Genomic DNA, 27,022 nt, shown 5'->3' with positions numbered 1-27,022 from the left:
TGAGCCTCTGCCTTCGGCTCAGGTCATGGTCCCGGGGTCCTGGGATCGAGCCCCGTATCAGGCTCTCTGCTCAGTGGGGAGCCTGCTTCCCCTCTCTCTCTGCCGGCTTATGATGTCTGTCTGTCAAATAAATATAATCTTTTTAAAAGGTCGGAGGGAACGCTTCCCCTTAGCTGCCATCAGGCCGTAGCAGCGGGGCTCCTTGCCCCCTGCCCCCGGGCACTGCCTCCTGCATGCCTCCCAAACCCTACACAACAGAGGTTTGAAGATCACAGCGGCCCTGCTTGTCCTAGCCCCGCCTCTCCTGTGTGAGAGGCCGAGTGGGGCTGAGAGCATAGATGAAGCTGGGCTTGAGGTAGAGATTTTTGGCCCCGGTGCTCGCTGGCCCAGGCTGCCTAGACCACTGGTGAGAAAGGCTCCAGTTAGCCTGGTGATCCTGGGGTCCCCGCTGCTGTCCTGCCTGCACCAGCCCGCACAGGCCCGTGATGTGCTGTTGGACCTGAGGGGCTTCCTCCACCAGGTGGTGCCCAAGGGCTGCTAGAGCCAGCACCGCCAAGACTCCTAGCTGGGCAGGGCTGTCCTTGCCCTTCTCACCTCACGGTAAGACCATTACGTCCAAATGCCTATGTTAAAAAAATGGAAAGATCTCGAACCACCTAATTTTATACCTCAAGGAACTGGAAAAGGAAAAGCCACCTAAACCCCAAAGTTAGCAGGAGGTAGGAAGGAAATTGTAAACATCAGAGCAGAAATAAATCAAATAGAGAATTAGAAAAATAATGGGGGAAAAAAACTAAGTTGAGTTTTTGAGAAAAAATACACAAAATCCACAAACTCTTAGCTAGACTAAGAAAAAATAGACTTAAAATCACAAATGAAAGAGGAGACATCACAGTGGACGCCTCAGAAATGGAAAGGGTCGTAAGCGAGTGTGACGAGTGCTTATAAGGGGACACACTGGACAACCTAGACAAAACGGGCAAATTCCTAGAGACTTACATCCTGCCAAGACCACATCAGGAAAGTCAAGGGTGCACCCGGGTGGCTCAGTTGGTTAGGTGTCGGGCTCTTGATTCTGGCTCGGGTCATGATCTCAGGGTCATGAGGTCCAGCCCCGTGTTGGGCTCCATTGGGGACTCTCCCTGTCCCTCTGCCTCTTCCCGCTGCTCCTGTGTGTGCACCACTACCCGCCCCCCAAAGAAGAAGAGAGAAAGTCTGAACTGACCAATAACAAGACAGGAAAATGAGCAATAATAAAAAACCTCCCAAAAAAGAAGAGCCCAGAACCAAATGGCTTCATGGCATATCGCTACGGCATGTTTCAGGAAAAAGTAATACTCTTTCATAAATGCTTCCAGAAAACAGAAGTAGAGGGAACATTTCCATACCCATTTACGAAGCCAGCATCGCCCTGATAGCAAAAAAGGAAAAACACAAGAAATCTAGAGGCTAATATCTCTGATGAACATAACTTAATATGTTCCACAGTAAAGTACTAGGAAATCAAATTCAAGAACACATCAAAAAAAGTATATACTATTACCAAGTGGGATTTCCTCCTGGAGTGCACGGTTGGTTCAAAAATGCTCTTTAATGCACCACATAAACAGATGGAAAGAGCAGAACTACACAATCATCTCAATAGATGGGGAAAAGCATTCGACAAAACTCATCATTCCATCCATCATAAGAGGTTTCAAGAAAATAGGTAGATAAGAAGGTTTCCTCAACACTAAAGGCCACAGCTATCATGCGATCGGTGGGGGAAAACCAAACCTTGCTTTCCGAGCTGAGAGCCACCACTGGACACACACAAGCACTCCTGTGAGGCCTGCTCAGCACAGCCCTGGCAGCGGTGGCAAAAGCACGCGGGAGACGGGAAGGGAAGAAGGAAGATCATCTGTTTGCGGAGGGTAGGATTGCGCGCATAAAAAAATCTTTTTAATTTTGAAGATTTTATTTATTTATTTGACAGAGATCACAAGTAGGCAGAGAGGCAGGCAGGGGTGGGGGGGGAGCAGACTCCGCGCCGAGCAAAGAGCCTGATGGGCGCTCGATCCCCGGACCCTGAGATCCCGACCTGAGCCGAAGGCGGAGGCTTAACCTGCTGAGACACGCAGGCTCATGTAAAAAATCTGTATAAAAAAATCTTAAAGACTCACAACAACCACAAAAATGCCTTAGAACTAATAAATGTAGTGAAGTTACAGGACACAATATAATAGAGAACAGTTGTTTCTTTATGCCAACAATTTATCTGAAGAGAAAACAACCCTATTTATGATAATATCAAAAAGAATAAAGTACTTAGGAATATATTTAACCAAAGAGGTTAAAGATTCTAACACCGAGGACTGTAAGGCGTGGAGGAAAGGGGTCAAGGACACAAATGGAAGAATATCCCATGTTCATAGATTGAAAGATTAATAGTGTTCGAAAATCCACACTACTGTAGGCGATCTACAGACTCAGTGCGATCCCCATGAAGAGTCCAGTGGCATTTTTTGCAGAAATTAAAAAGAAACGTAAACTTTAAGTAACGATTTTTCTTCAAATTTGTGCTCTCCTTTTTCTGTTTCTGTGAGCGGTCTCCCGCGGCCACAGCTGTCTCGGAAAAAAAATAAAGTTGGACATTTCACACTCCCTCATCTCAAATCCTATTATGAAAGAAGCTCTGGTAACTGAAGCAGCGTGGTACTGGCAAAGAAACAGACAGGTAGATGGATGGAACAGAATGGAGACCCAGAAATCACCCCATAGATCACTGGGTACCAAGAGTACACAACGGGGAGAGGACAGTTTCTTCAATAAGTGGTGCTGGGGAGACTGGGCCCTTAACGCCGTCCACAGACGTTAACTCAGAATGGATTGAAGATTTAATTGTAAGACTTGAAACTATAGAATTCGTAGGGAAAAAAAACCCACAAAGGCTCTTTGATAGGGTCTTGGCGATGATTTTTTGAATATGACACCAAAAGTACAGGCAGCAAAAGCAACAATGCTTTCACAGGTGAGGCTCCGTCAAAAGAGCAAAGGAAGGTGTCCCCCACCTGAAACGGTGGCCTGCGGACGGGGAGGTGTTGGGGAGGGGCTGCGCTGTGGCCACAGGGGACTGACCAGGTTCAGGACCGTAGCTGCTTGTGCCGGAGTGGATCTGCGAGTTTGCTGTGACAGTAGCTTTGCGGTGCTGTCCTCACCTGGAGAACTGCTCACTCTGCACGCGATGGGACGTTCACCCGCCTGACCGTGTGGATGCGGCCGGTGCCCGCGTGTCTCCGGCAGCTTTCGTTTCGCGGTCTGTCGGGCCTCGCGCCAGAGGAAGCACCGTTTGCCTCGCTGACCGTCGTGGCTGAGGTCTCGTGTATGCAGTCTGCTTGGTGGGCTCCTCCTTTAAAGTGTCAGTCCTGGCGGGTTGTGTCCTGTGGCTGGGATGTCACCGCCAGCCAGGTCTGAGCGTCCACTGAGCCTCAGGGTGTGTGTGGTCACCGCCCAGCCCATGACCCCGGTGTGCGGCCCCTCGGCAGCAGCACGTACTACCCGCCGCTCGTGTGGGTCGGGAGTCCCAGCGAAGCCAGGCTGTGTGTGCGACTCGGGCTCTGGCCGTCCTGGAGCCGAGGGGGGCGGCGGGCCCCTTTGGAGGCTCGATGGAGGCAGGCGACCCCCGAGGCTCACACGCAGGCAGCCTTGGCTCTGTGCGCGGGGCCTCTCTTCAGCCCACCGGCTGCTGGTCAGAGCCCAAGAGCACCCGTTCCCGAGAGGGACGGGTCATCGCTGGTGCGTGCTATGAGGGGTAGGGTCCGGTGGGCCCACCCACGTGAGGGGAGGACACCACGCGACGACGGGAGCACCCTCGGGCCTCTCGGGAGCCTCTGCCACGGCCGTGTCTGCGGAAGGTGGGAGTGAGAACGGCCACAGGATTGCTGCGGTCCGTGCCTCTGGCGCGTCTGAGGTTGTCTGTATTTTATGATAACTGCCATCTCAGAGATCCCCCACAAAGCTTTGCTTTTACAGAAAAAGATGAAAAATAAAAACAGTGAAGCGATCTCGGCAGCCTCGCCTGGTCTGTAGACACACGGCGCACTGGCGCCCACCCGAGTGGTGAGTGCGTGTGGAAAGGACTGGAGCCCCGTGATCTTGCCCCGTAATCACTGTGCAGAACGTCATTTTCGTGGGCAGTGTTGACCCATGGGACACAGCATGGCCTGTTAACCATGAAAACAAAGGACCATGGCTTTGGGGTTTGGCACAGATGTGTGGGTTACCCCCCATTTCCCTTACGGGGCTGAGTTTGGGACCGGCGGAATCTGGGCGGACAGGCCCCAGGTGTCTGCTCCGAGTGGTGCAGTGTGACATGGAGGACACGGCTCCTTGCCTCCGACGGCGGGCTAACCGACCCTGAACCCCGGGGCTGCCCCAGCGCCCTGTCCCGTGCCCGTCCGAGAGCCGCCCCAGGGACGCCATCGCGAGCTGCTGTTCGCAGGTTCTGAAGGGCCCGTTGCCGATCTTGCTTTCCTTCCTGCTGGGAAGACGCGGGTTCTGCGGTCGCGTCTCCTCGGGTCCTGATGTGCAGGGGACGGGCCTTAGCCGAGCCTTTGCTCCTGAGCCTTCCCGGCGCGGCTCCTGGCGCTGGGGCGGTGCGTGCTGGGGCGTGATCGGTCCATGCTCCTGCCCGGCCTCCGCGGAGACCTTCGTCAGGGCCAGGCCCCGCCCCTGCCCTCTAGGAACTCAGCACATTCTGGGGAGACCGGCCATGAGACTCAGCTGGCCAGGCAGCAGTTCCTGTATGCCCAAGAGTGTGTGTGTGCACAGAGGGGCCGGTGCCTGGGGTGGGCTCTTGGCGGGGAGAAAGAGCGTCGCGGTTTCCTGAAAACAAGGGCCCCGTCACCTTGAGACTGAGACGCTCGCTCCCCTAGAGGGGATATGCCTGCTGGTTTCTGGGCAGGTGGAGACGCCCCCCGCTCTGGGCAGCAGGTGGCTTTGATGGCCTGTGTCCCACCAGCTCTCACAGTGGTCTCCGTGACCTTCCCTCCCCTTCAGTCTCCATGGCATGCTGGGCGTCGCCACCATCTCCGAGGGTGGGAAAGGCGGCCACTGTCGGCGGCTTCCGCCTGTGCTGGGGGCGGCAGGTAGGATCCCACTTGCTTGCGCGCTGAGGACAGGAACAGAATGGGGCTCCTGCAGGGAGGTGCCTGCCTTGGGGAGCGCAGAGCCCTGGGATCTGCCTGTGCTTTTGTCCAAGAAGTGAGCCTAGAGGGACCGCGCAGGGCTGGTGTGCCGGCTGGCTCTGGCTCCTGCTCCTTGAGCAGGGACGGGGAGCGGGGCTGTGATGGCCACGGGACCTTCCTCGAGGAGCCAGGGCTCCAGCAGCACGTCTCCCTCACCAGAGATGCGGGGCACACAGCGTGCCCCCGTGGGACCTCTGTCCCCTCTGAGCGACACTGTGCTACTCAGCCGGGGGCCACCGTGATTTCTGTTGTTCATGTTGTGATTTATTGGTTATGATACATAAAGGCAAATTGATGTCGGGGGGTCTCAAAAGGTTTCTCTTAATTTTGTATATGCATTTCACTGAATCTGACTCCTCAGTTTTAAGTGTGCTGTTTTGTGTCCTTAGGATGACTTGAGACAACGTTTAGACAAATCTTTGGAGGAGAATAGTAGCTTAAAGGCTCTTTTGTTCAGCATGAAACAAGAAGCCAAAAACACAGACGCCGCAGCTACGTTAAACGTGCAGATCACCGGTGAGTCTGTCGTTTCCTCGCTAAGTTATTTGGTGGAAGGCGAGTGTCCAGACCCTTGCTGATAGGCCTCATTCACAGCTGCGGGACTCAGAGCTCAGGTCCAGCAGGTGCTGGGAAGAGGGCGAGACCCTCTTGCTCCTGAGAGCCGCTCCCGCAGGCCCCGAGCAAGGGCTCCCCGAGCCTCCGGGGTGGGCCATGGGGCGGTGGTGCGGTGGACGTGGGGGCCCCTGCCTGCCGCTCGGGGTACCGATGGCCACACCTCTGCCACCTGGCCCTCCGGAGCGGGGCAGTGGTTCTCTGCGGCCACTGCTCCCGCCAGGCCCACGCCACTTCCCCTCCACTGTCTTCACTTCTGTTCCGACGTTTCTCCCAAGGAGCGCGCGGAGGTTCCGACTCCGGGGTTTCCAGCGAGGAGCTGCTGGTGCGCGTCGTCTGCGAGCCTGCCTGGCTGTGAACCGCACAGTCCCTTGGAGGCTTTCTCTTCCCTGAGGACCAGCCGCTGAGTGGCGTCTGGTTCTTACCTCCCAGAGTCCGAAAACTGCTCGTGAAAGGCCTCAGGGCAGGTCTCCCAGCGGGCTCGGCCACACGGGCACAGCCGCGGACGGGACCGCCGCCCTGGCTGGTCCTCTTGGCGACATGACCGGCTCCGCGCACCTGTCGCGCTCTCCAGGGTGGAGTTGAACACCGAGTTCTTGATCGCCTTTGCTCTAACTTCCAAACAGACACTTCTCCCTTCTCGCGTGTCTGGAGACACATCGTCCTGCTCTCTGGCTCCCGGGCTCCCCCTCGCTCGGCCTTCGTTTCCGTGAAGCTCCGCTCAGCAGCGAGCCGGGGCCTCACGTGGGCAGCTCCGCTCCTGTCCGGCGCTCGCGGCGCGGACTCGCTCTTCAGCTCGTTCTGAAGCGGCCGTCCCTGGTGTCGGCGTCCGGGTGTGGCTTCTGCGCTACGAGGACAGCCGCTGTGTGGGGTCTGCCCTCTGCTGTTGGCCTGCTCGTGCGGCTCGCCCTCCGCACTCCCAGGAGCGGCTCAGGCGGGGCTGCGACCTGCGCCCAGGCCCCGTTCAGCCGCCCACTTCTCTCTGGCGACCCGAGCTGCCCGAGCAGGGCCCCTCACCAGCCTTTCCTCTGCAGCGCAAGCCTCTCCTGGGGGCACTGGACGGGTCAGCCTCAAGGGGTCTGGGTGGCAGGGAGCCGCTGGTGTGACTTCTTGGAGGAGGCCGAGCCCCTCTCGTGTCGGCCACGGGTCCGTGGTTGCCCAGCAGGGGCTTCTTCTAAAAATGGGGGACACTTAGTGGCTGCCCCGTTGCTGACCGTCCCTTCCCTCCCACAGATGCGGCCACCATGCCAGGTTGGCAGCACTCTCGTGCCTGGGTCTTGAGGCTGCCTCACCCCGGGGGCGGGAACGTGGCCTACATGGCTCTGGTTCTGTCATCTAGTCGTAGTCGCTCTTGGTGTTGGACTGGGGGCGGGGGGCACTGGGGGACGCCGAAACCACGCCATCACTGCCGTCTTCCCAGAATCCCGCGGCCCTGTGCTAGCGGCATCGGCGGTAGAGAGGCCGAGGACGGTGGCCTCGTCCTAGCGCATTTAGGGCCCCCGGCCTCTGCCCTTGGAGCCTGCTGCCAGTGTCCTGGCTGTCCCTTCGCCCGCCCCTCCCGCTCTGGCTGTCCTGGACTCTCGTGTAGTTTCCTGCGGATTTATCTGGATCCTGGTTTTGGGTTTCAGAGCCAATAAAGAAAAGATTTCTTTCACTGTGGAGTTGGAAACCCAGAGACAGGAGTCATGTGGATGGAATTCAGACACGCTGTGTCACGGATGGACGTGGGACCAGAGTACACATCAGAGACATGGGGCCACTGCGGGCCGCCTGTTGCTTGTCCCCAAAGCTGCAGGCCCTCCTCTCAGGCGGAGCCCGCTGCCTGGTGGAAGAGAGGGGCTGGAGGCCCTTTCCTGCTGGGAGCGGGTCCCAGAGTGGGGGTCTCCGGCTGGCACCAGACCCACGTCTGTGCCTACTCTGTGCCCTCCATGGGACGCTTGGTTCCTCGGGGATCCGGAGGGCAGAGGCCCACGGTCGTCCTCGAGCGGCTCACACAAACGGACCTTTTCCAAATGGCTCTGTTTTTCTCGCACCCTCGATCTGGCTTCAACTCTTGAGCCGTTGTAGGTTTCAGAACCTGTGGCTGAAGCTTGCTCAGTGGCGTTCCGGCTCCTCTCTTCCAGGACTCCAGACGAGCGTGGAGAGGCTGTCCGGTGAGATCGTGGAGCTGAAGCAGCATCTGGAGCACTACGACAAGATCCAGGAGCTCACGCAGATGCTGCAGGAGAGCCACAGGTGCCCGCGCGGGGGGTGTGGGTGGAGGCAGGGCCAGCCCTGGCCGCGGTGGGGCTCGGAGGAGCCCAGCTGGTGTCACCGCGGGTGGGGTTCTGGGCCGTGTGGGCCGTGTGGGTCTCTGCATTGACTGGGAACTTCCCGAGCTTCCCCTTCTTAAGGAAAAGCGAGTCCCTTGTTGCCGCAGTGTTCTGGGAGGTGTGACCTGAGGGTGTGACCGTGAAGTGTGGCCAGGAGAGGTGAGGGGCACAGGAGGCTTGGGGAGATACCCAGATGTCCCGGTCTGCCCAGAGTGGTTCCTGTCAGTCCTAGAACATGGAGACTCCCCCTTTAGCCCTGGCTGTGTGCCGCGTGGGGAGAAGAAAGGAGCTGGTGGTGTGGGGATGGTCAAGGCGGACCCCAGCTTTTATTCAGGGAGTCGTGGGCTGGGAAGCGGGTGGAGGCTGGGTGCAGGGAGGAGGTTGGCTCGGGGAGCAGGTGTGCCGCTGGGTGGGGTGAGGACAGGCCGTCTGCACTCAGTGCAGGTGCGGAGCCTGAGTCCGACGCACCCCTGCTCTCCCGCCTCCTGCTGAGGCCACCACGCCTGCCTCGGGCTTGAGTGCAGGGGGGCCATTGGTGGAGCCAGGCCGTGACCTCTCAAGGAGTCAGCCCGGGTTCCAGAGGGGAAGGGGCTTCGGACAGTGGAGCCGCAGCAGAGAGAAGGGAAAGGTGGCCGTCACGGGTGCAGGGAGGGGGCAGTCGAGGCAGAATCGCTCCTAGAACCGGACGGCCCCTGGCTGCGCTGTGGTGGGCTCCCCGTGGACGGGGCCAGCGGGCCAGGGACTGTTTCCTGGTGCCTCCACAGGACGTCTGTCTGTGGGGGTGAGCGTCTGTGGGAAGACGGTCCCTTGTCTCTGCTGACCAGGGCCGAGGGCAGTTTGCAGACGGCCGAGGGGGTACGTACAGTGCCGCTTCCTTCCTAAGGTGCTTGTCGTGGTAGAAGTGGCCGAAAGCACCACAAGCCCAAGACTGAGTTACACTGGGACACGTTGAATGAGTAGGGGGCCCCTTTACATTCGACCAGGAGCTAGAGATACGCCAGACCAGGGTCTGTCTCTGGAGTTAGAACGTTGTTTGCTGACTTTACAGACTCGGGCCGTTTTCTCCCGGACAGGCGTGGCCGCAGTGGAGGGGTGGTCCCCCATCGCGCAGCACGAGGGCCCAGGGCGGGGGGGTCAGACCCGGTGCCACCCTTGCTGGAGGGCACGAGCCCGTAGGAGGAGGCAGGGGTTGTCCACGGTGCGGACCATGCCCGGCCAGGTGAGCGAGGACGCTGCTGGCCAGGGGACCGCGGGCCGGACGTGGGGAGGGGCTCAGGTGTCGTCCCTACCCCCCGTGCTTTCCTCCAGCTCCCTGGTCAGCACCAATGAGCACCTCCTGCAGGAGCTGAGCCGGGTGCGGGCGCAGCACAAGGCCGAGGTGGAGCAGCTGCACTGGAGCTACCAGGAGCTCAAGAAGACGCTGGCCCTGTTCCCGCACGGCCACGGCTGCTAGCCCCGGCGCTGCGCGTGCTCTGCCCAGCCCTGCAGAGCGGGGGGCGCTTGCCCGCCCAGGGTGCTTGCTGGCGAGAGCTGGCTCTTCCCGTCGTTACCTTGTGTTTTGAGACGCATTCGGGGCCCAGCACTCAGTTTTCCGACACGTCCGAAGTCAGGACGGGTCGGTCTGTGGGGGAGTCCGCCTGAGGCCGTGCGTGGTGTGGCCTCTGCGAAGGCTGGCGGCCAGGGGTGTCACCCCCTCGGACTCCAGCGGCTGCTCGCGTTTCCTGAAACGCAGCTGAGATTTTACCCTAAAAGATAATCTAAGCCCTTCACATGTTTTGAGACAAGAAACACTGATATATTTTGAGATCAACATTATTAATTTTTCATAAAATACTTGGAGATAAGGAAAATACAGTATTTTTCTCCCTGATGTAGAAGAAAATGGTGTCTGATCACTAAGTGATTTTGCGTGACACTCAGTCCTTGTTTAATAAACAAATAGATTGTTTTAAAAAGTGGCTTTTTATAAATTATAACTGAGTTTTTCTCATTGAATTCTTTCCTAAAATAAGCTAGTCACCAAGTAAGCAGGAACAAATACGTTCCGAGACGTAATAAAAGGGGCACTTAGAGGCCAGGGGGACAGGAGCGGTACTGTGTGCTCCACGAACACCCACACACAAGTATCTGTCTGCCCCCTCCCGCCCCGTGTTGCTCTCCTGCTTACAGTGCATTTCTGAAAGTTAGAGCGGAACAGGGCAAAATATTAGCTTTTTAGTTTGGAAGCTTCATATCTTGTGTAAATAAATACTTGCTTTCTTTGGTAAAGCAGAGTAATTTTTTAAAATAGTACTTAGCTGATTTAGGAAGAAGAGTGGGCAGGCCTAGAGGTTCATGCTCGGTGGTGGCCGCGCGTGCATCAGGCTCTGCCGCTGGGGCTCAGGGGTCCTGCGTGTCCCTTGGGAGGGGACCTCCTCAGCCCCCACCCTGTATGGTCCTGGCTGTGTCCTTCAGCGCCAGTTTCTGTAACTCAGCCGGGAAATACGGCGCACCAGATGTGGTTTTGTTGGGGGGTGGGCTCTCTTTCATTATCAGATCTTTCTAAAATTTACTTAAAAGATTTTAGTATTAATCTATTTTAAGGTTAATTATGTTTCTCTTGTTTGAGTTTCATTGAGCTTCTTAGACCTGTGAGTTCATTTTCATCAAATATGGAGAAGATTTAGCCACCATTTCTCTAAAATTGTTATTTGGCCCAGCCTCCCTCCCTCCCGGGACCCCAGTGACACTTGGCCAGACCACTTGTGGAGTCCTCGTGCACCCCCAGACTCAGGTCTGTTTTCCCATCTTTGGTTCCTGGCTTCAACTTGGGTCGTCTCTACTGCCCTAATCCGCATTTAGACCTGTGAATATAGCGGGTTTCTAATTCCAGAGATTACGAGTGTTTTAGTTCTAAAGTTTCACTTGGTTCTTTCCTATTAACTATGTCCTGTTAACATTCATGTGTCACCTGACTCCTGCCTTCACTGCAGGTGACTGCAGATGGCTCCCGCCGCCACGGGTCACGCTGATGCTCCGCTCCGTTGGAAGCATGTTAGTGTCTGTGGGTCCGTGTTTTCAGCACTTTGCTGTGCTCATTCTCAAGGGTGTGTGAGGTTAAAGCAGCCCCTCCTGTTGCTAATCTGCTGACATCTTTTCGTCGTGAATGGGTTAAGCACAACGTAGTAATGGTGAGCTTCCCTTGCAAACCTACTTTTGGCCTTGGTTAGTGTTTTGTATAGAATTTTATGGTGTGGGTACACCACTCCGTGTCTGACTTTTCATTAGTTCTCTGGGTCTCCACGTGCTCATTTGTAGGGGGAGGACACAACACCAGGGTGCTGGGAGAAGTACGGGACAACTACCGCCAGGTCCGCGGACTGGCCTGTCACGGCGAGCACTGTGCGGTTGTGGGCCCCGACAGCGGTAACTAGTTCTGTCTCCCTGGGGGTTTCCTTTCTGCGGCCATCGTCCTCTGGATCTGTGCCACTACACTGTCCCCAGGAGAAAAGTTGGGTTGTGCATCCTTCTCTGCTCTCGGAGCGTCCAGGACAGGTTGTAATTCTCTCTTCTCTGAATGTTTGGTGGAACTTGCTGAGGAAGTCAGCTGTGCCTGGGGTTTTCTTTGTGGGAAATCTTTGACTTTCAGCTCGATGTGATTTATGGTTAAAGGTTGTGGCAGAGCCTGTTCCCCCAGAGCACCCACCTGCTCCCTCCGTCGGCCAGCAACCCCCCCCCCCAGCTGGTTTGAGGCTGTGTGACTCGTTCTGAGTGGGACGGAGGAGAACTGCTGGGCCCCGGGGGTGGGGGGGCTGCCCTCCCCTTGGCAGCCGTGTTGGCAGTGTCACAAACCAGCAGGCCCGTTTCTCTTCTTTTGGAAGAGATCCCTCCTTGACCTTGGCTAGACTCCATCTGAGTAAGAAATAAATCTCACTGTGTCCAGCCGCTGAGGTTTTGGGGGTTTTCTACTTAGTAGTTACTTACCTAAGTCATAGGACAGTGCGTGCTTTCCATTTCTTCTTGAGTTTTCGTAAGATCTCTATCTCCAAGATTTTGTTCATATTGCCTGATTTTCAAATGTTTTGGTAATAGCAATCTTTCCATGGCATTTTAATGGCTTCAGCATTTGGGGTCCTATCCCGGGCCAGAGGCGCAGGGCAGTCGTCCCTTAAGCAAGACCTTGCCGTTCAGGGAAAGGGAAGCAGGCGAGAGATGGCTCTGCCTCAGCTCCCGAGCCGGGGCACACTGGGGCGGCCCTAGCCGGTGATGGCGCAGGCGGGACACGAGGGCCAGCTGCAGGGTTCCCGTGGTGCAGACGAGGCTCGGTGTGCGCCGTCCCGTCCCAGCAGCCTATGTCCCTGCTGCTTGGTCACGGGCTCCCCTCACTTCCTTCCGTGGATTGCAGCTTCTGTCCCTTCGTATCTTCGCTGAAATTATGGACACATTTGGCTTTAAGACATCACCTGATCCCTTCTGTTCTGTTGGATCAGCTGCCGTCACGCACAGACGTGTGTCAGTCTGTTTCTTCTGTGACCGCACCCTTTCTGCTGTCGCCTTGTCCGGTGATTTCCTTACCGTGCTCCCCTCTCTGGGACTGGAAGCCGCGCGCTCTTTCTGGTGCCTTATCACGGCGTGAGGCGCCCGTCTGGTCAGGACCGCTGCCCTCCCGGGACACCCCCTCTGGTCTACGTGGGACGCTTGTCCAGTGTCGGAGTGAAGCTTTATTCCCACAGCGAGCACTTCCTTACACTGTTCACTTGTATTTACTGCTTATTCTTCGCGCTCCTCCCACAGACGTTCCATCTGGGCTCGTGCTCCTTCTGCACCTAGAATCGCTGCTAACGTCTGCCGGTGGGAGTCCCTGTGTTGTGGTCTTAGAAAGCCTTTATCTTCATGTTTTGAAAACCGCTCCCCTGATCTGAGGACCTCATTCCTGGCCCCAGGGCGGCCGCGGTCGTGGGTGGTGCCTGTGCCCTGCCCCCGGGGGTCCGCGCCCCCCCGGTGGTGCGGGGTCAGACCGCACCTGCTCGGTGCTGCGGCCCCTCCCAGGGCCCTCTGTGTTAAGTGTCAGTACCCAGGTGTGACTGCCGGCCAAGAGTGCGCCTGAGGGCAACAAAGATCCACATTTCAACACCTTTATTCATCACTTTACCGATTGGACACACAATGTTAACAGCAGCGAACACAGGAGGAGAAATATGCAGACAGACATGAGCTGTTTCACTAAAGGTTTACAAGCCAGGCGTTGACAGCAGCTCTGACAGGTGACACCGTGCCTCGCTCTGGGGAGGGAGAGGAGGGCCACCCCGATGCCATAGACATTCCTGGTGAGTGCGGCTCTTAGATGCGCACGGACGTGCCTTTCTGACTCAGGACACCCACGACAGGGACACTACTTACCATTGCGCTGATAAAGTGACACACTTAGAACTCCCTAATGGTAACAAAACAGTGTAAAAATATAGTGCATATATATATAAATTCATTTCCCTTTCCTGAAAAAAACTTCGTACAAACTAGTAGTATACGATCCCTTTCAAGTTTAAGTTGTGCGGGTTTCCTTTGTTGTTTGGCTTGATTTGGTTTTTCAAGAGTCTAAGGGAGAGAGAAAGCATCTCAAAGGTCAGGGTGACCACTGCCCGGCCCTGCCTGGGGCCACGCACTTCACACGCCTGTGGACAAGGGCCACACCCTGAACCGCCCAGTTCTGCCAAGTGTTCAGTAGTAAATCAGTGGTGGGGGGGCTAATCAGGGTCAGTGTTTTAAGGACATTCTATCCTATTGGAAACTTCACAGTACAGCTGAATTGTCAACCTGGCCTGCATGGGACAGGTGACGATGGGGGGTCCCGTGTGGCGGGGGCTGCAGGACAGGGGAGCTGGCTGGGTCCCCAGGGCAGGGCCAGCACATGCTTTCCCCATAAAGGGCCAGATGGTGAAGATGCTGGGTTTCCTCCCCACCGCCTGGGGCGGCACAGAAGCAGCCACACACCGTGCCTGAGCCCAGGGGGAGTCCAGGGGCTGGGAAGGGGGCACCAGCCTCTGCCATTGCTACAGTCCCTGTCCCCCGAGCAGTCAGAGCGGCACCTGTGGCCTGTGCTGAGCTCCGACCGTGGGACGTGCAGGCAGAGCAGCACAGACCGGGTGCGGGGGCAGCGCACCTTCTCTGCGTCCCTGTCCCCTGGCTTCTCGCATCTGATAAGATTTCATCTGCCTCAAGCTCAGGACTGAGGATGTTAGAGGTGTCAAAATACTCCAGTATAAATATATACCTTTTGCTACAACATTCCCAACGTACGTGATTTGAAGTTCATTTTGGCCAAGCTAACTGTGTTACTGACCGCTGCCTGGTCGCCTGCCCTAGCACGTTCAATAGCCATGAGCCAGTCCTCGGCGTGATGAGCCTCCGACACTCAGACGCCGCCCGGTCCCGGACAGAACGTGCCGTGTGTCCTGCTCTGGGCTGTCCTTTCTTCACAGATGGACGCGGGGTTTTTAGGGAGCCGTGGTTAGTAGAAGCATAAAAACATGCGGCAAAGACACACACCCTGCCTGTGTGTTCTCGCTACTCAGACCCCGACGGGGGCGCATGCGTGTGTGCGTGTGTGCAGTGTGGCCCAAGCAGGGGTTCTGTGTACCAGGGCCACGCAGTGCAGGGACGGACGGAATGGGTGCTTTCGAGCCGACGGAATGGTAACTACTGAAGCCTCAGGACAGAGTCTTTGCCACCTCTCCCTCCTGCCTGACACGGGGCGGGGGGCCGTGCCTGGGGGAGGGTGCTGCCTGAGCCTCGGGGTCGGGGCGGGCGGGGGGGCTGGCGAGACCCCAGCACCTGTGTGGCCAGCCGGGCCACGGTGCCGGGGCGGGGGGGCAGCTGTGTGCACTTGGTTCTCCCTCAAGCCCAAAGGGAAGGTGCTGTTGGAACAGTCAGGAACGCACTGGGGAACGTTCGTCGGAAGTGAGCCACTGGTTTCCCATCAGGCCGCTGGGCTCCCCTAGGCCGCGGCACTGGTTTGTGGTATAAATGGGGCCTCCCGCTGGGGGGCGGGCACTGTGGCAGCGTCCCCAGGGACAGCTCTGTGGTTTCTTTTGTTTAAACCACAGTCTCCCGGGGTGTCCTGTCTGGAGACCCGACTCCGGGATAGGAGACTCCCGGAGACGGTCTCCTGGGGGCAAGGGGGCCCAAGAGGGGCCGGGGGGACAGCCACTCCCTCTACACGCAGCGGCACAGGGACCCCCTCCCTTGGCTCTCCGCCGGGTGTGCACACTGAGGGGGCCAAGGTCTTGCTGGATTCCCGCGTCTGTGCCGTGTCACCAGCTGTGACAGTGGGGACCCGGCTGCTGATGGGCAGGAGGAGCCGCCCCCTGCCCCGGTGCTTGGTGCTCCCAGCACGGTGCCTCACGGGGTCCGGAGGGGGGGCTGCTCCACAACCACAAAGGAAAACCACTTCGGCTCTGGACACAGAGCTTTCTGGTTTGTGATACGCTCGCTGTGGAGAAACCCGTGTTACGTTCACAGTTGCCTTCAGATGCATTTCCCACGCTCTCCTCGCCTCTGGGTGCTCAAAAGGGTCCAGCCTGGGAGAGGACGGGGGTGGGCGCAGGCTGGGGGTCCCGTGTCCTGCCTGCTCCTCCCTCCCCCGGCACGCATGCCGTCCTGCTTTCCTGCCTTCCCGCCATGGCGTGGAGGCCTTGCCAGGCAGCTCGGGATCCCCGGGGCAGAGAGTGGACAGTGGCGCGATGGGTTTTACAAGTGACTCAGAGCCCGCTTTAACGCGCCGCCAAGTCCCCGATCCCCAGAGGGAAGCTGCCGGCGAGGCCAACCCTGGGCTGAGGCCCTGCCAGGGGTCTGGGGGAGGCCCACGCGTGAGGAGCCTGGTGCAGGAGGGCCGTGCTAGAGGGGAGCGCGGGCACCGTCCCCAGCTCCGGCAGTGGCCGTCGTGCCTGTGCCGCCACGGTGCTGGTCTTCTCAGCTGGCTGCCCCGGGCACGTGACGGCGGCGGGGCAGGTGGGCTCCGGAAGCCCCTCCCTCAGTCTGCTGCGGCCTTTCCCAGGACCCGTGCCAGGGCCGCACAGCCCCGCCAGTCACTCGCGGGCTTGGCTGCACTTATGCAAAGGGACACGTCCCTGTGGGGGCCACCATGACGGGAGGCCCAGTCCTCTGCGCTCGAGCAGCTTCACGGAGAAACCAAATTTCCGCGAACACTGTGGGCCCCCGGGCCTTCCCGTGGCCTGGCTGTTGAGTGGTTTTCTGCCCTCGCAGGGGTTGGAGAGGCTAGGGAGAACTCACCGTGGAGCCGGAGGCCCCGAAGCTGGTGCCGGGTGCTAGCGAAGAGGGAGCAGCCACACGGACCCGCAGCCCTGGGGGAACCAAGTGCGGGGCAGGGCCCCGGGCCGAAGACGCCCGCCGCTGCCAGCGGAGCGCCTGTGCGGGAAGCCTCAGCCAGCAGCGGCTCCCGACGCGGAGACGCGGGCGGCAGGAGAGAAAGGGGCAGCTACAGGGCACTCCCGGTCTTCTCTGCTGTGCCGGGAATCAACGTGTTTCTTATTTCTTCTTAGAAAAGCACAGTGAGCGCGTCGCCTGGCCGCAGTTTGCATCTTGACATCCCCGGGCTTCACACTTCAAACCGCTCCTTTGGTCCACCGAGGAGCCTCCCGCCGGCTCACCTTCCCCCCCTTGCCCACCAGCCTCTGGTTACGCGACGTGGGTGTGCAAGCACGTGCGTGCGCGTTTGCAGGCGCGTGTGTGTGCACATACAAGCACGTGTCCCGCCTCCCCACGCCCGCACGGTCCTGTTCTGGGTTCACTTCGTTCTCCGTGCGGTTAGTGAGTTAGCTCTTGCCACCCTCGACGCTCCTGGGAGGTCTGCAGGCCAGGCCGTCGGCACCACCTCTGACAGGGTCTGTCCCACTCACCCCCGTGGCCCACCGGCACCTGGACAGTGGCTCTTTGGCCTGTAAGCCGGGTGGCCGGTGTGGTCTGTTCCCGGGAGACACTGGACAAGGCCACGTGTCGATGGCCAGCACTGGACGAGGCAGGTGAGTTACAAAAGGCCAGTGAGTTCAGGGGCCCCACCTGGGGGTCAGAGAGAAGCGCGCCGGCCCCCAGGCAGGGGGAGGCCTGGGTGTCACCCCACAGCCACCCGGGCCCCAGACTCCTGAGTTCTGACTAGGGAGCACAGGAATGTAATGAAGTGTGAGGTGGTGACGGCCTCGGCAGGAGCGGCCGCTCCCGGGCTGGCTACTTGCCCCCCTGCACCTTCTGGTCGTAGGTGCCCGCGTGCTTGTAGCCCGACACGTAGCCTGACTCGTCCACCAGGTCCACACGGCCGGCCTTGCCCTTGCCCCGGCCCGACGGGTCGAAGCGCTCCTTGTGGGAGCCCGTGAACTTGGTCGTGTCTGTGAGCCGAGATACGGTGGGTGACGAGATGGCTTTCTGCAAAGGGGGAGAGTGGGGCACGCCCAGGTGAGCCCCGGCGGCTGAGGCCATGGGCCACTGCATCGGCCCGCCCCCGACCCCACAGACCCCACACCCTGAGGGCCGTGCTCCCCCAGGGAGTCCCTGCCAGCCATGCTCACCGTCACCCCTGAGATGACAGGGGACTTGCCCTCGATGAGCCTGTGCACCTCGCGGACAGCCTCCTCGCTGCTCTTGTCTTTGAATCTCTTCCGGGAGAGCTCTTCCAGCGCCTCCTTGAACTGCTCGAACGTGATGGTCCGGCAGGACTTCCCTCTGAGGGAGAGAGCACTCGGGGCTGGCCGGGACCGCTCCCCTCCGCGGTGCACAGCCCTGCCCGGCAGCGCCCCGGGGACCTGCTGACCTCGGGGAACCCCTGCCCCTGCCTGGGGACCCCGTGACATCGGGAGACCCCTCCCCCATCCAGGGGCCCGGTGACCTCGGGGTACCCCCATCCAGGGCCCCACTGACCTCGGGGAACCCCCGCCTCTCTCCCACAGCAGAAATCGTGTGCAACGTAAAAATACAGAATTTGCCCCTCCCCCTCCCTGTTGTGCACTGTTTATGCCCAACAGTCGGTCGCCATGGGCAACAGCACCAAATATAAATTGTCTTGGAAAAAAGCTTAAAGGAGCCACATCCTTTATGAACTGGACATCAAAACAGAGCTGTCGTCTGGTTCTCAAATGGGGCGTGTGTGGCGTCCACTCGGAGCGGGAGCGACAGTCAGGGCACAACACGCTTTGCACCTGAACCATAGCAGGGGCCGGGTCCTGCCTGGGGCCGCCCCAGCCCGACGTCCCAAGACCATCACAGGGACAGGGTGGGGGGGCCGCCTCCCCAGGACACCCAGCAACGTGGGCCCAGGGCCTGGCCCTGACTCGCAGGACCCCCGCCGCCCCTGCCTGGAAGCCGCTCGGGGCCAGGCCAGGGCCGCCCACCTGAGGGGCACAAAGTGCGGCTGGGGGCAGGTGCAGCCGTGTCGGTCCCCCGCAGTGGGCCATTCACAAGATCCCACAAGGCTTCTGAACTGCCTCCGCGTTTTGTATAGTTTTAGCTAAAAACCATTTTTGCCACTCCGACTGGCTCTCCCACGCTGACCCATTCAGAGAGGTCCCGTGCAGGCAGCTCCCCACGGACACCCTGTCCACCCTGTCTTCCCTGACACCCTGTCAGCAGGGTGCTGGGTGGGACGGCCCCGTAGCACCCGGCAGGCGGCTCTGCAGAAGTCCACGAGCAGAGGGCCCAGAACAGCCAAGGGCAGGCCGAGGGACTGAGAGCCGCAGGGACACAGCCACACGGGGGTTCCCACAGAGGAGCAAAGACCGTCCGGTGGGGGACGACAGCTGGCCACCCAGCTCTGAGCGGTGCCTCGCAGCTGCTAGCCCTGGGTTCATCCTAGATCCTAAACTACGCTTCCCTGAGTACCTCAGAGAACAACTCTGATCTTGGGGGAGGCAGATGTTTCTGAGAAATACCACCAAAACTGTCCATAAAAGAAAAAAGGCATTGGAATTCATCAAAATTTCGTTTCAAGGCCAGCCACAGACGAGGGGAAACATGTACACACACGCCAGAAAAGGACACCCCTTCAGTCTCAGCAGCAGAAAAGCCCAGTACGAAATCCGAGCAAATGCTGGGCCACTTTGTGCGGAAGATGCCAGCGGCGAGCCCCGCCGTGAGCCGGCCACCGGGGAGAGCCGCCGGGGAGAGCCGGCCGCCGGGGAGAGCCGCCGTGAGGCCCCCCGCACGCCTGCCGGCCGGCCGCCAGGACCAAAGCAGTGACAGCGAGAGGCTGCGGGCCACCAGGTGCTCGGACACCGCTGCTGGGGTTCTGCAGTCCCGGCCCCCACGCCCCACACCTGGGCCTTATGTGGGAGAAGCCACCTGGGGACCCGGGCGAACTACATAGCCGGGGGTCCGACGGCATGCACGGGGGCTCGCGGGCCCACGACACGGGATGTGCTGACTGGTGGCCCACAGGAAGGGCACGGCCCCGGCTGTGACACAGCAGGGTCTGGGGCCCTGGTGGACACGGGGCTTCCTCAAGTCCAGCAGCGGGCGGTGGGTTCTGCTCCCGGAGCAGTCAGCCTCTGAGCAAACCGGCCCGGGCCGCACGGTCCCCAGAGCTGCTGTCCCGCACAGAGAACCCCGCGTGCCCTGGCCGAGGCCGTTTGTTTGTCCTGAGCCATCCAAGGCACTCCCGTCTCCTATTCACGCCCTGCCCGGGTCGCATGTGGGGGCCTGGACGCCGGAGCACGCAGCCCTCTCTGGGCCCCGCGGCACCAGGCACCACCAGTGTGAGTCACTGGGGCCGGGGGCGGGGGCATGGCTCGTGGGGGCTCCCGTCAGAGGCCACATTCAGAGCTGGTGGACGTGCAGGCCTTGCCCGCTCCACCTGGCTGGGCTGGGTGTCCCCAAGTGTCCCCACTGGGCTGCCCATCAGGGAGTTCTCCCCAGGGGACCCAGTGCCCTGCTGCAGAGAGCTGTCCCCAGCAAGTTCTAGAATGACAATGCCTGTCTCTTCCCCAGAGACACTGATCACATTACACCGCTCTCTGGACACAGAGTGAGCCTGTTCTCCGGAGTTCACAGAACCGGAGGGTGTCCCCACGATGAACCCCCCTCCTCCCGGCTCCAGCCCGGCCGGCCAGCACCCTGCTGGAAAGCCAGCCCAGGAGTAGCGGGGTCACTGGTCATAACAAGGTCCTGTGAGCTGGGGTTTCACTCGGCTTCCCCAGCCCTGTGTCCCCCAGGCCTCCAGACCTAACTCCGGGTGGGCAGGGGGCTGGACCCTGCCAGTACCAGAGGTTACCCAGGAACACCAAGGGCATCTGGGAGCCAGGCAGGGGACCCGTGCAGTCCTCCAAAGACAGATGCATGTGCTGGCCACCCGGGCCACCACCGGGAAGGCTCCCGAGCTTGGGGCCACCACCTCCTCACCAGCACCTCTGCAAACTGGGACCGAGGGCACTCCCGGGGGCGCCTCTCTGACCAGTGGCAGCCAGCGTGCTGGGTCCTCACGGACAGCCGGCTGCTCAGGCTTGGGAGAAAGCTGCCGGCTCTCCTTGCCTCCCCTGAGCAGCAAAGCCAGGGCCCTGGCTGACCTGTCCAGACAGCCGCCTGGCGGGCCTGGACGCCAGCGGGAATCCACTTCCGGCCCTGATGAAGTCCGTGGGAAGAAGGGGCCTCTGGGATGCTCCCAGCAGGGGTGGGGGGATGCTGGGGGAGCTTCGCTGTGCAGGTAGCCTGGAGCGGCTCCCAGGCTGGGTGCTCCAGGGGGACCACCGATGGCGGTCAGACCCTCCTGGCACACAGTGGTTCCCTCGCTCCGGCCCAGGGCTCCCCCCTGCCGCTGACGACCATGATGCTGGGGGTCTGTAGGGGCACGTGCAGGCCCTGAAACTGCCTAAAGGGGCAGCTGTAGCCCCAACTCTGCGTTCCCTCTCCCCGGGTAGGGCAAAGCCACCCTAGCGTCCCCCTAACTTTGTGCTTGCTTCGTGCAGGTCCCTGGGGCTGGGCTTGCCCTGGGAGGGCAGCTCCCCCCACCCCACCCCATCCCCTCCTAACTGCCATCCTGGCTGTGGCAGGGGCGGGACGGGGCGGTGGGCGGAGGGGACAGCTGCACCAAGGTCACTGAAGCCATTTCTGGGTGTTTGGGAAAGGTCATCCTCTTAGAAGGCCGTCATGCCCTGGGACCCAGCACCCTCATCAACCTGGAGAGGAGCTGTGGGGCCAGGAACTCCCTGATTCCTGTTCTCTGTGGCCTTGACCCTCGACCACAGATGCGCCAGGCCACCCACTGCAGGGGCTCTGTACTGTCTCTGGGGCCACGAGAGGGCCCACAGAGGAGGACTGGGCCACACGGCTGCTCCGACCTCCCCGCTGACCCTGAATGCCCCCTAGCCTGTAGGGAGGAGCCCAGGGCAGGAAAGGCCCAGCGTGGGTGGTTAGCTCTGTCTCTGGCCATCATCTCAGACATGGCGCAACAGCTCTGCCAGCTCTCGCCCACCCCTCCTGTGGGCACCCCCACCCCACCATCGTGCTGTCCTGGGGGGACCTCTCCTGAGGGTGCTGGATGGTGGGGGACAGCGTCTGCGCTCTAGGCGTAAGGCTCAGGTCTGCTGTCCCAGCTCCCTGCCTGAGACCGTTCCCACCGTGTCCTGGCAGGGGCATGGGGCGTGTGGCAAGAAGGGAGCAGGCTGGTGGCAGACATGCCCCAGGGAGCCCACGCCAGTCTGCTTCTCCCTAAGCGGTTCAGACGCCGGCTCCGTGTCCCTCCGTGAACCCACAGCGCCCAGCAAACAGGCGTGTGTGTGGCCAGGAGAGGCTGCGGCCGGGACGCCCACCACGCCCTGTCCCCTTGGGCCAGGCCTCTCCACCTGTGCCTGGCCGCGAGCACGCAGGCAGGATGGAAGGGGACATCGTGGCGGGGACCCGTCTGTCAGGGGGACATTCCCGCTGTGCACGCCGAGGCTGGGCTAATTAGTATCTCAGACGGACCGGCTGCGGCTCCGGCCCGGTGGGCGCAGAAGCCTTTGTCTCAGGAACAATAGTGACAACAGTGCTCCGTCCGGACCGCGGAGAAACTCGTCTGAAACCCAACACATGGTAACATCAAAACAAACAAGGGCCGCCATGGCGACCGGCCCCAAACAGAGCCCGCAGGGCCCGGCCGGCGCCGCCCGCGCCGCCATGGCGACCGCCCGCAAACAGAGCGCGGGCGCCCCTCCACCGGCCTGGCCGGCCCGCGTCTGGGGCTCCCGTGGGGCGAAGGCCCTTCCGCCGTGGCTGCCGCTTGGAAAAACCGCGGCCGAGACCCCACGGCCCAGGACACGCCCGCCCCGCCCCACACCGCCGTCCTCACGAGGCCAGACAAAACCAGTTTTTAACAGGCTCCTCGAGGCCTCCCGGGGTCCTCCGGCGCGTCCCTCGGGACCCCGCGATCTCCCCCTCGGACGAGGGCATGGGCCCCCCGCCGCGGGCTCCGAGCTGACCGGCAAGCCCATCCGGGCGAGGGCCCGCGCCTGCCCCCTGGGAGGGGCCCCCGTGGCCGCCGCAGCTCGGGGTGACCGGGTCCTGAGCTTGTGGGCTCGGGCCACCGCGGCCCGCTCACCGCGCCGCTTCTCCTGCCGGGAGCGGAGGCAGAGACGCCGGGGTCCCAGGCGGCCCCGCGCTGCGCAGAAGGGAGCCCGCCGTGCCCAGGAGCCGGGAGCCAAGCCTCACCCGGGACGGGGACAGCAACCAGATGGGCTCCCTTCCTGGTGCTCACACGAGTGACGCCGGCGCCCCACGGGGGCTACCAGGACCCCATCCCCCTGCCTCGGTGCTGGGCTGCCCGTGCCCGCTGCACACAGGGTCTTGGGGCCTGTCCGGAGCACCTGTCCTTGGAACGAGCCATCTCCCAGCACCCGAGGGGAGCCTGCGTTTCACCTGAGAGTGCGTGTGCGGGCCGTCTGTGCACACACGCGTGAGCTCTGAGTGCATGTCCACACACGTGTGCAAATGCCTGCGCTCGGCGGCCTGGAGGAAGGAGGGAAAGGGGATGGGAGGAAGAGTCGCCACCCCTGTCCCCAGCGGCTGGACAGGCAGGCCGGTACCGAGGCTGTGGGAGCCTCTGGGGCTTCCTGGAGAGGTGAGCCGCCGTGGACGTGCGGCTTCCTGCCTCCTTCCCAGCCCTTCTGGAACCTTCCCCAGAGGACACGGCTCTGGGGTTCCTCTGCTCTCGGGTCAGCCCGTGTCTCCGGGACGCACAGCGTTTCCCAAGGCCAGTGCTCAAGGCCTGGAGAACGTGCCCAGGAAAGGGGACGGGGAGCTCCTGCGGCCTCCCCTGCCTGCAGCGCGAGCCCGTCTGCTCTGCCCGCGGACGCTGCAGGGGATCCGGCCGCTCTCCCTTCCCTCCCCGGGCTGCTGCGCGGGGCCCGCCTGCTCTGCCGAGTGCGCTCTGGCCCCCGACGCGCCCAACGCAGCCGCAGGCCCTGGGCCGGCCCTTGGGGTCGGCTGGTGGCGGCACCACACGCCCGAGGCCGGCTGGGCCGCCTGGACCGTCCCCAGGGAACCACACGGCAGAGCCGGTCCCCATTCCTTAGCGAGGACGGCGCACCAGACGCCCCGGCACGCCTCTGGAGCTGCTCGGCCGAGGACTCCGGCCACAGCCCGGTCCCTGCTGCCTAGAGCACCTCCACATCCTCCAACAGACCCCTCGGTCACGAGCCCGGGGCCGCAGGGGCAGCCAACGTGGAGGTCCTCGGCTGGGGCCACAGAGAGCTGGTCCCTGCAGGCTGCCAGACCGGTGCCCGGGGTGGGGGTGGGGAGAGGCAGGCTCCATGTGGCTCCCTGGTCCCCAAAGGTCCCGAGGCCCCCTACTCGGAGACGCAGGAAAGGACAGGATGCAGCCCCCACCAGGCCCCCACCCGTCCCGGGAATGTCCTTGACCACGAGGCCACACCCCACCAGAGACTCCCAGGGTCTGGCCCCTCTGCTCCCATGTCCGGGGGCCCCTGCTCCGTGGGGGTGACCCCAGGGGTCCAGGACAACTCGGCTGAGCAGCACACCACTCTTCCTCTCCAGAGGCGGCCTGTCACTGAGTGGGGACTCGCAGAGGCCCCAAAGGCATGGCAAGAGGTTAGGGACCCACATTCCCGGTGCGTGGGGTGCAGGCGGGCTGGGCCTCTGTAAGAAGGAGACAGCATAAGCCGGTCTGCGAGCAGGGCTGAGACGGGCTGCTGAACCCCACATGGAGCCTAGGACGCATGGAGTCGGTGGGACCTGAGTGCCCAGCCGGGGACAGACGTGGGGTCTGATCTGCCCACACTCACTCCTCCACGGGCTGTGTCCTCAGCCTCCGCAGGTGAGTGTGCAGGGACGGGGGGGCAGTGACTGGACACTTGGGTCCAGACGACACCACGTGAATGCCTAGCCACGGGAGTGCTCCGTCCTGTGCAGAGCTGTCCAGATTTGGGGACCACGTCGCCTCTGCACGAAGTCTGCACAGACCGGGGAGCTGAGGAAGGACCCCAGAGGTCTGGAGAGCCCACCTGCCCTCTGCGTGGGCCCTGCCCCCTGGACCCAGCAGCCGTCAGCAGATGGGGGGCTCGGACAGCTGGGCCTGCACGGTTGGCCGAACACCTTCCCCTGGGCTCCTGGGACCTCAGCCTGGTCCCGGTGATGAAGCCTCTACCTTGGGCCCCACAGCAACCACAGAGCGGCTCCTCCCACCCCCCCCGTGTCACCCCCCCTCTCCCCTCTGCCCACCTACACCCGCCCTCACCTCCTCCCCCACCTGCCTCCACCTCACCTCCTAACCCCCACCTGCAGCCGCCTCACCTCCTAACCCCTACCTGCACCCGCCTCACCTCCTCCCTCCTACCTGTGCCCCACCTTTCCCTTCCTCTCTGACCATGGGCCTTGGGAGTGGAGGGCTCGCTAGAAGCCGGGATCCCACAGCCGTGGTGTCCTTAGGGACTCTGCTCGGACATTCTGACTGGGCCTGCCTCTTCCCCAGGACCAGAAAAGTCTAGTCCTAACAAGTGACTTTCTGGGGTTGCCCGCGGGGCTACCACACCCTGTGTAGCTCCACAGTGCCTGATGGTGACGGCGGCACCCCTGGGCCTCGGGTCAGCCCGGGAAGTCAGGGACACTGCCCTGGGATGGAGGCACACTGGTGTCTGGTGACAGAGTCACAGCCACCGGGGACACGGCGGGAGGAAGCCATCCGTGGCTGAATGCACGGAGGGGCCCAGCCACCAGTGGGCGGTGGGGGGCACGGGGGCGTCCCGCGGAAGGTGCCCAGCTGACAGCGATACCCTGACCGAGATGGCCGTGGTCAGAAACAGGCTGAAAGCTGTTTTCCATCGACGGGCGACAGAAAGCAGTAGACGTCAGGTAGCCCCCCAGGGCGCTGTTCCTCCTCTCGGGCGGGTCGTGGCGTTTGCGGGACGCAAGGCGCCCAGTGGCGATGCCGGACGTGCTCCCCGGCGCCCGGGACGAAGGACGGTCCCCACACGCCGGAGGCACGTGGGCGCACCGACCGCTCTGTCTGCGGCGCCGAGCCCTGGGCGCGAGGTGCCCGCACAGCCCGCCGCGCACTCACCCCCGGAGCAGCCCACGCCGGCCAGCACGGCGGCCCCCGGGCAGTGTCCCCGACCCGGCACGCCGGCCTCTCACCCCGAGAAGGGGGCTCGAGCGCCGCCTCACGCCGGGTGCGAGGGGGCGCAGGCCTGGGCGGCACTTACTTGATTTTGCTGAAGACGATGTCCACGTCTGTGACGGTCACGTTCTTCCCGTCGATGACCTGGCAGTCCTTGCACAGCTTCGACCAGTTCTTGCCGTGCATCTCCTTCCCGGTGGCCCTGGTGTCCCCATGCACCGCAAAGCGCCGGAAGGCCTCCTCCAGGGCGCTGAGCTCCGGCGCCGCGGCAGCCGCCCCCTCGCCGGCCCCCTCCGACTCCAGCGACAGCCGCTTGGCTGCCCTGTCCTTTGCGGGGTCCCCTGGGGACTTGGGGGGTGTCTTGTTGGCGGCCTTGGCAGACTTGGCCTTGCTGTCGGCCATGTTGCTGGAGGAGGAGGGGGAGGAGAAGCGAGTCACCACGCTCTGCCCAGCCACGTGTGTCAGGATGGGACCGGGATGTGGCAGCGGCCCTCATAAGGGGCAGAGGCGCCGCCAGGGGCGCTGTCCCCAAGCAGTGCAAGCCCAGCCACCCGTGGGGCTCGGGGCCCCTCCCGTGGCTCCCCCGCCAGCCACCGTGTCACTGAGCCCTCCCTGCAATGAACCTTCCCTGGCGTACCCACCATGTGATGGGGAAGGGGACCCAGAACCGGTCGCCACCACCTCAGTGGGGCCCCTGGGTGGGGACCGCACGTGCAAGGGAGGCCACCGAAGAGGCCCCCGTCAGGACCTCAGCGGAGCCTGCCCTGACCCGCCCGTGAGTCTCTGCCTTCGTGGGGCCTCTGATCCCCAAAGCCGGGCAGATCCCTGTGGACCACACAGGCTATCCCCTCCCGCGTGTCCCAGCCAGTGGCTCCTGTCCCAGCAGCCCCCGATTCCCAAGCCTCGCAAAAGTGTGTCCGTGAGTCTCCAGAAACCACTCCCAGAAGAGCTGCGGATGGCCGTCCCTGCCTCGGGGGGCTCAGCAAGGGGGGACGAGCCCTCGGGCTCAGGCAGACTCCGGGACAGACAGCAGCGCTGGGGCCGGCAAGCACACGCACAAGTCCGCAGTTCACGGGGGCCGCCCCGCCCTGTCCCTCGCCGCTCCAAACCTGAGTCCTCAGCACCGGCTTGCCCAGCAGAAGCCGGGACCAGCACCAGGGGCTGGGGTGGCCGGGCAGATGGCGTTAGCACAAACTGCCACCCTCGGCAAAGCCCACGCAGCTCAGCCGCCGCGCTGAACGTTCTCCGGGACCCCCTGTGGCCCAGCCGTCCCCCTGCTCCAGGAGCAA

General features: G+C 61.7%; 2 protein-coding genes across 2 annotated transcripts in view; one reads left to right on the top strand and one right to left on the bottom strand.

Moving 5' to 3' along the window:
- Positions 1 to 9,602, top strand: part of CEP72 (centrosomal protein 72) — a gene marked incomplete at both ends in the record, with an annotated part of 32,700 nt that extends 23,098 nt beyond the window's left edge. Inside the window, 3 exon segments of the mRNA XM_080804380.1 lie at positions 5,615 to 5,741; positions 7,961 to 8,072; positions 9,458 to 9,602. Of these exon segments, the coding sequence (XP_080660506.1) occupies positions 5,615 to 5,741; positions 7,961 to 8,072; positions 9,458 to 9,602 (384 nt within the window).
- A 6,796-nt stretch (positions 9,603 to 16,398) lies between these two features.
- Positions 16,399 to 26,138, bottom strand: TPPP (tubulin polymerization promoting protein). Its single transcript, XM_080804433.1, has 3 exons — positions 25,819 to 26,138; positions 17,707 to 17,860; positions 16,399 to 17,563 (listed from the first exon to the last, which is right to left on the bottom strand). Exons 1-3 carry the CDS (start codon positions 26,133 to 26,135, stop codon positions 17,369 to 17,371), a joined length of 666 nt encoding a protein of 221 aa, XP_080660559.1. The 5' UTR covers positions 26,136 to 26,138; the 3' UTR covers positions 16,399 to 17,368.
- Positions 26,139 to 27,022: the final 884 nt, after the last annotated feature.

Source organism: Martes martes (genome assembly GCF_963455335.1).
Source record: "Martes martes genome assembly, chromosome: 5".
In the NCBI taxonomy this organism is placed as follows: Eukaryota; Metazoa; Chordata; class Mammalia; order Carnivora; family Mustelidae; genus Martes; species Martes martes.
This window is presented reverse-complemented; position numbering and strand designations above follow the sequence as displayed.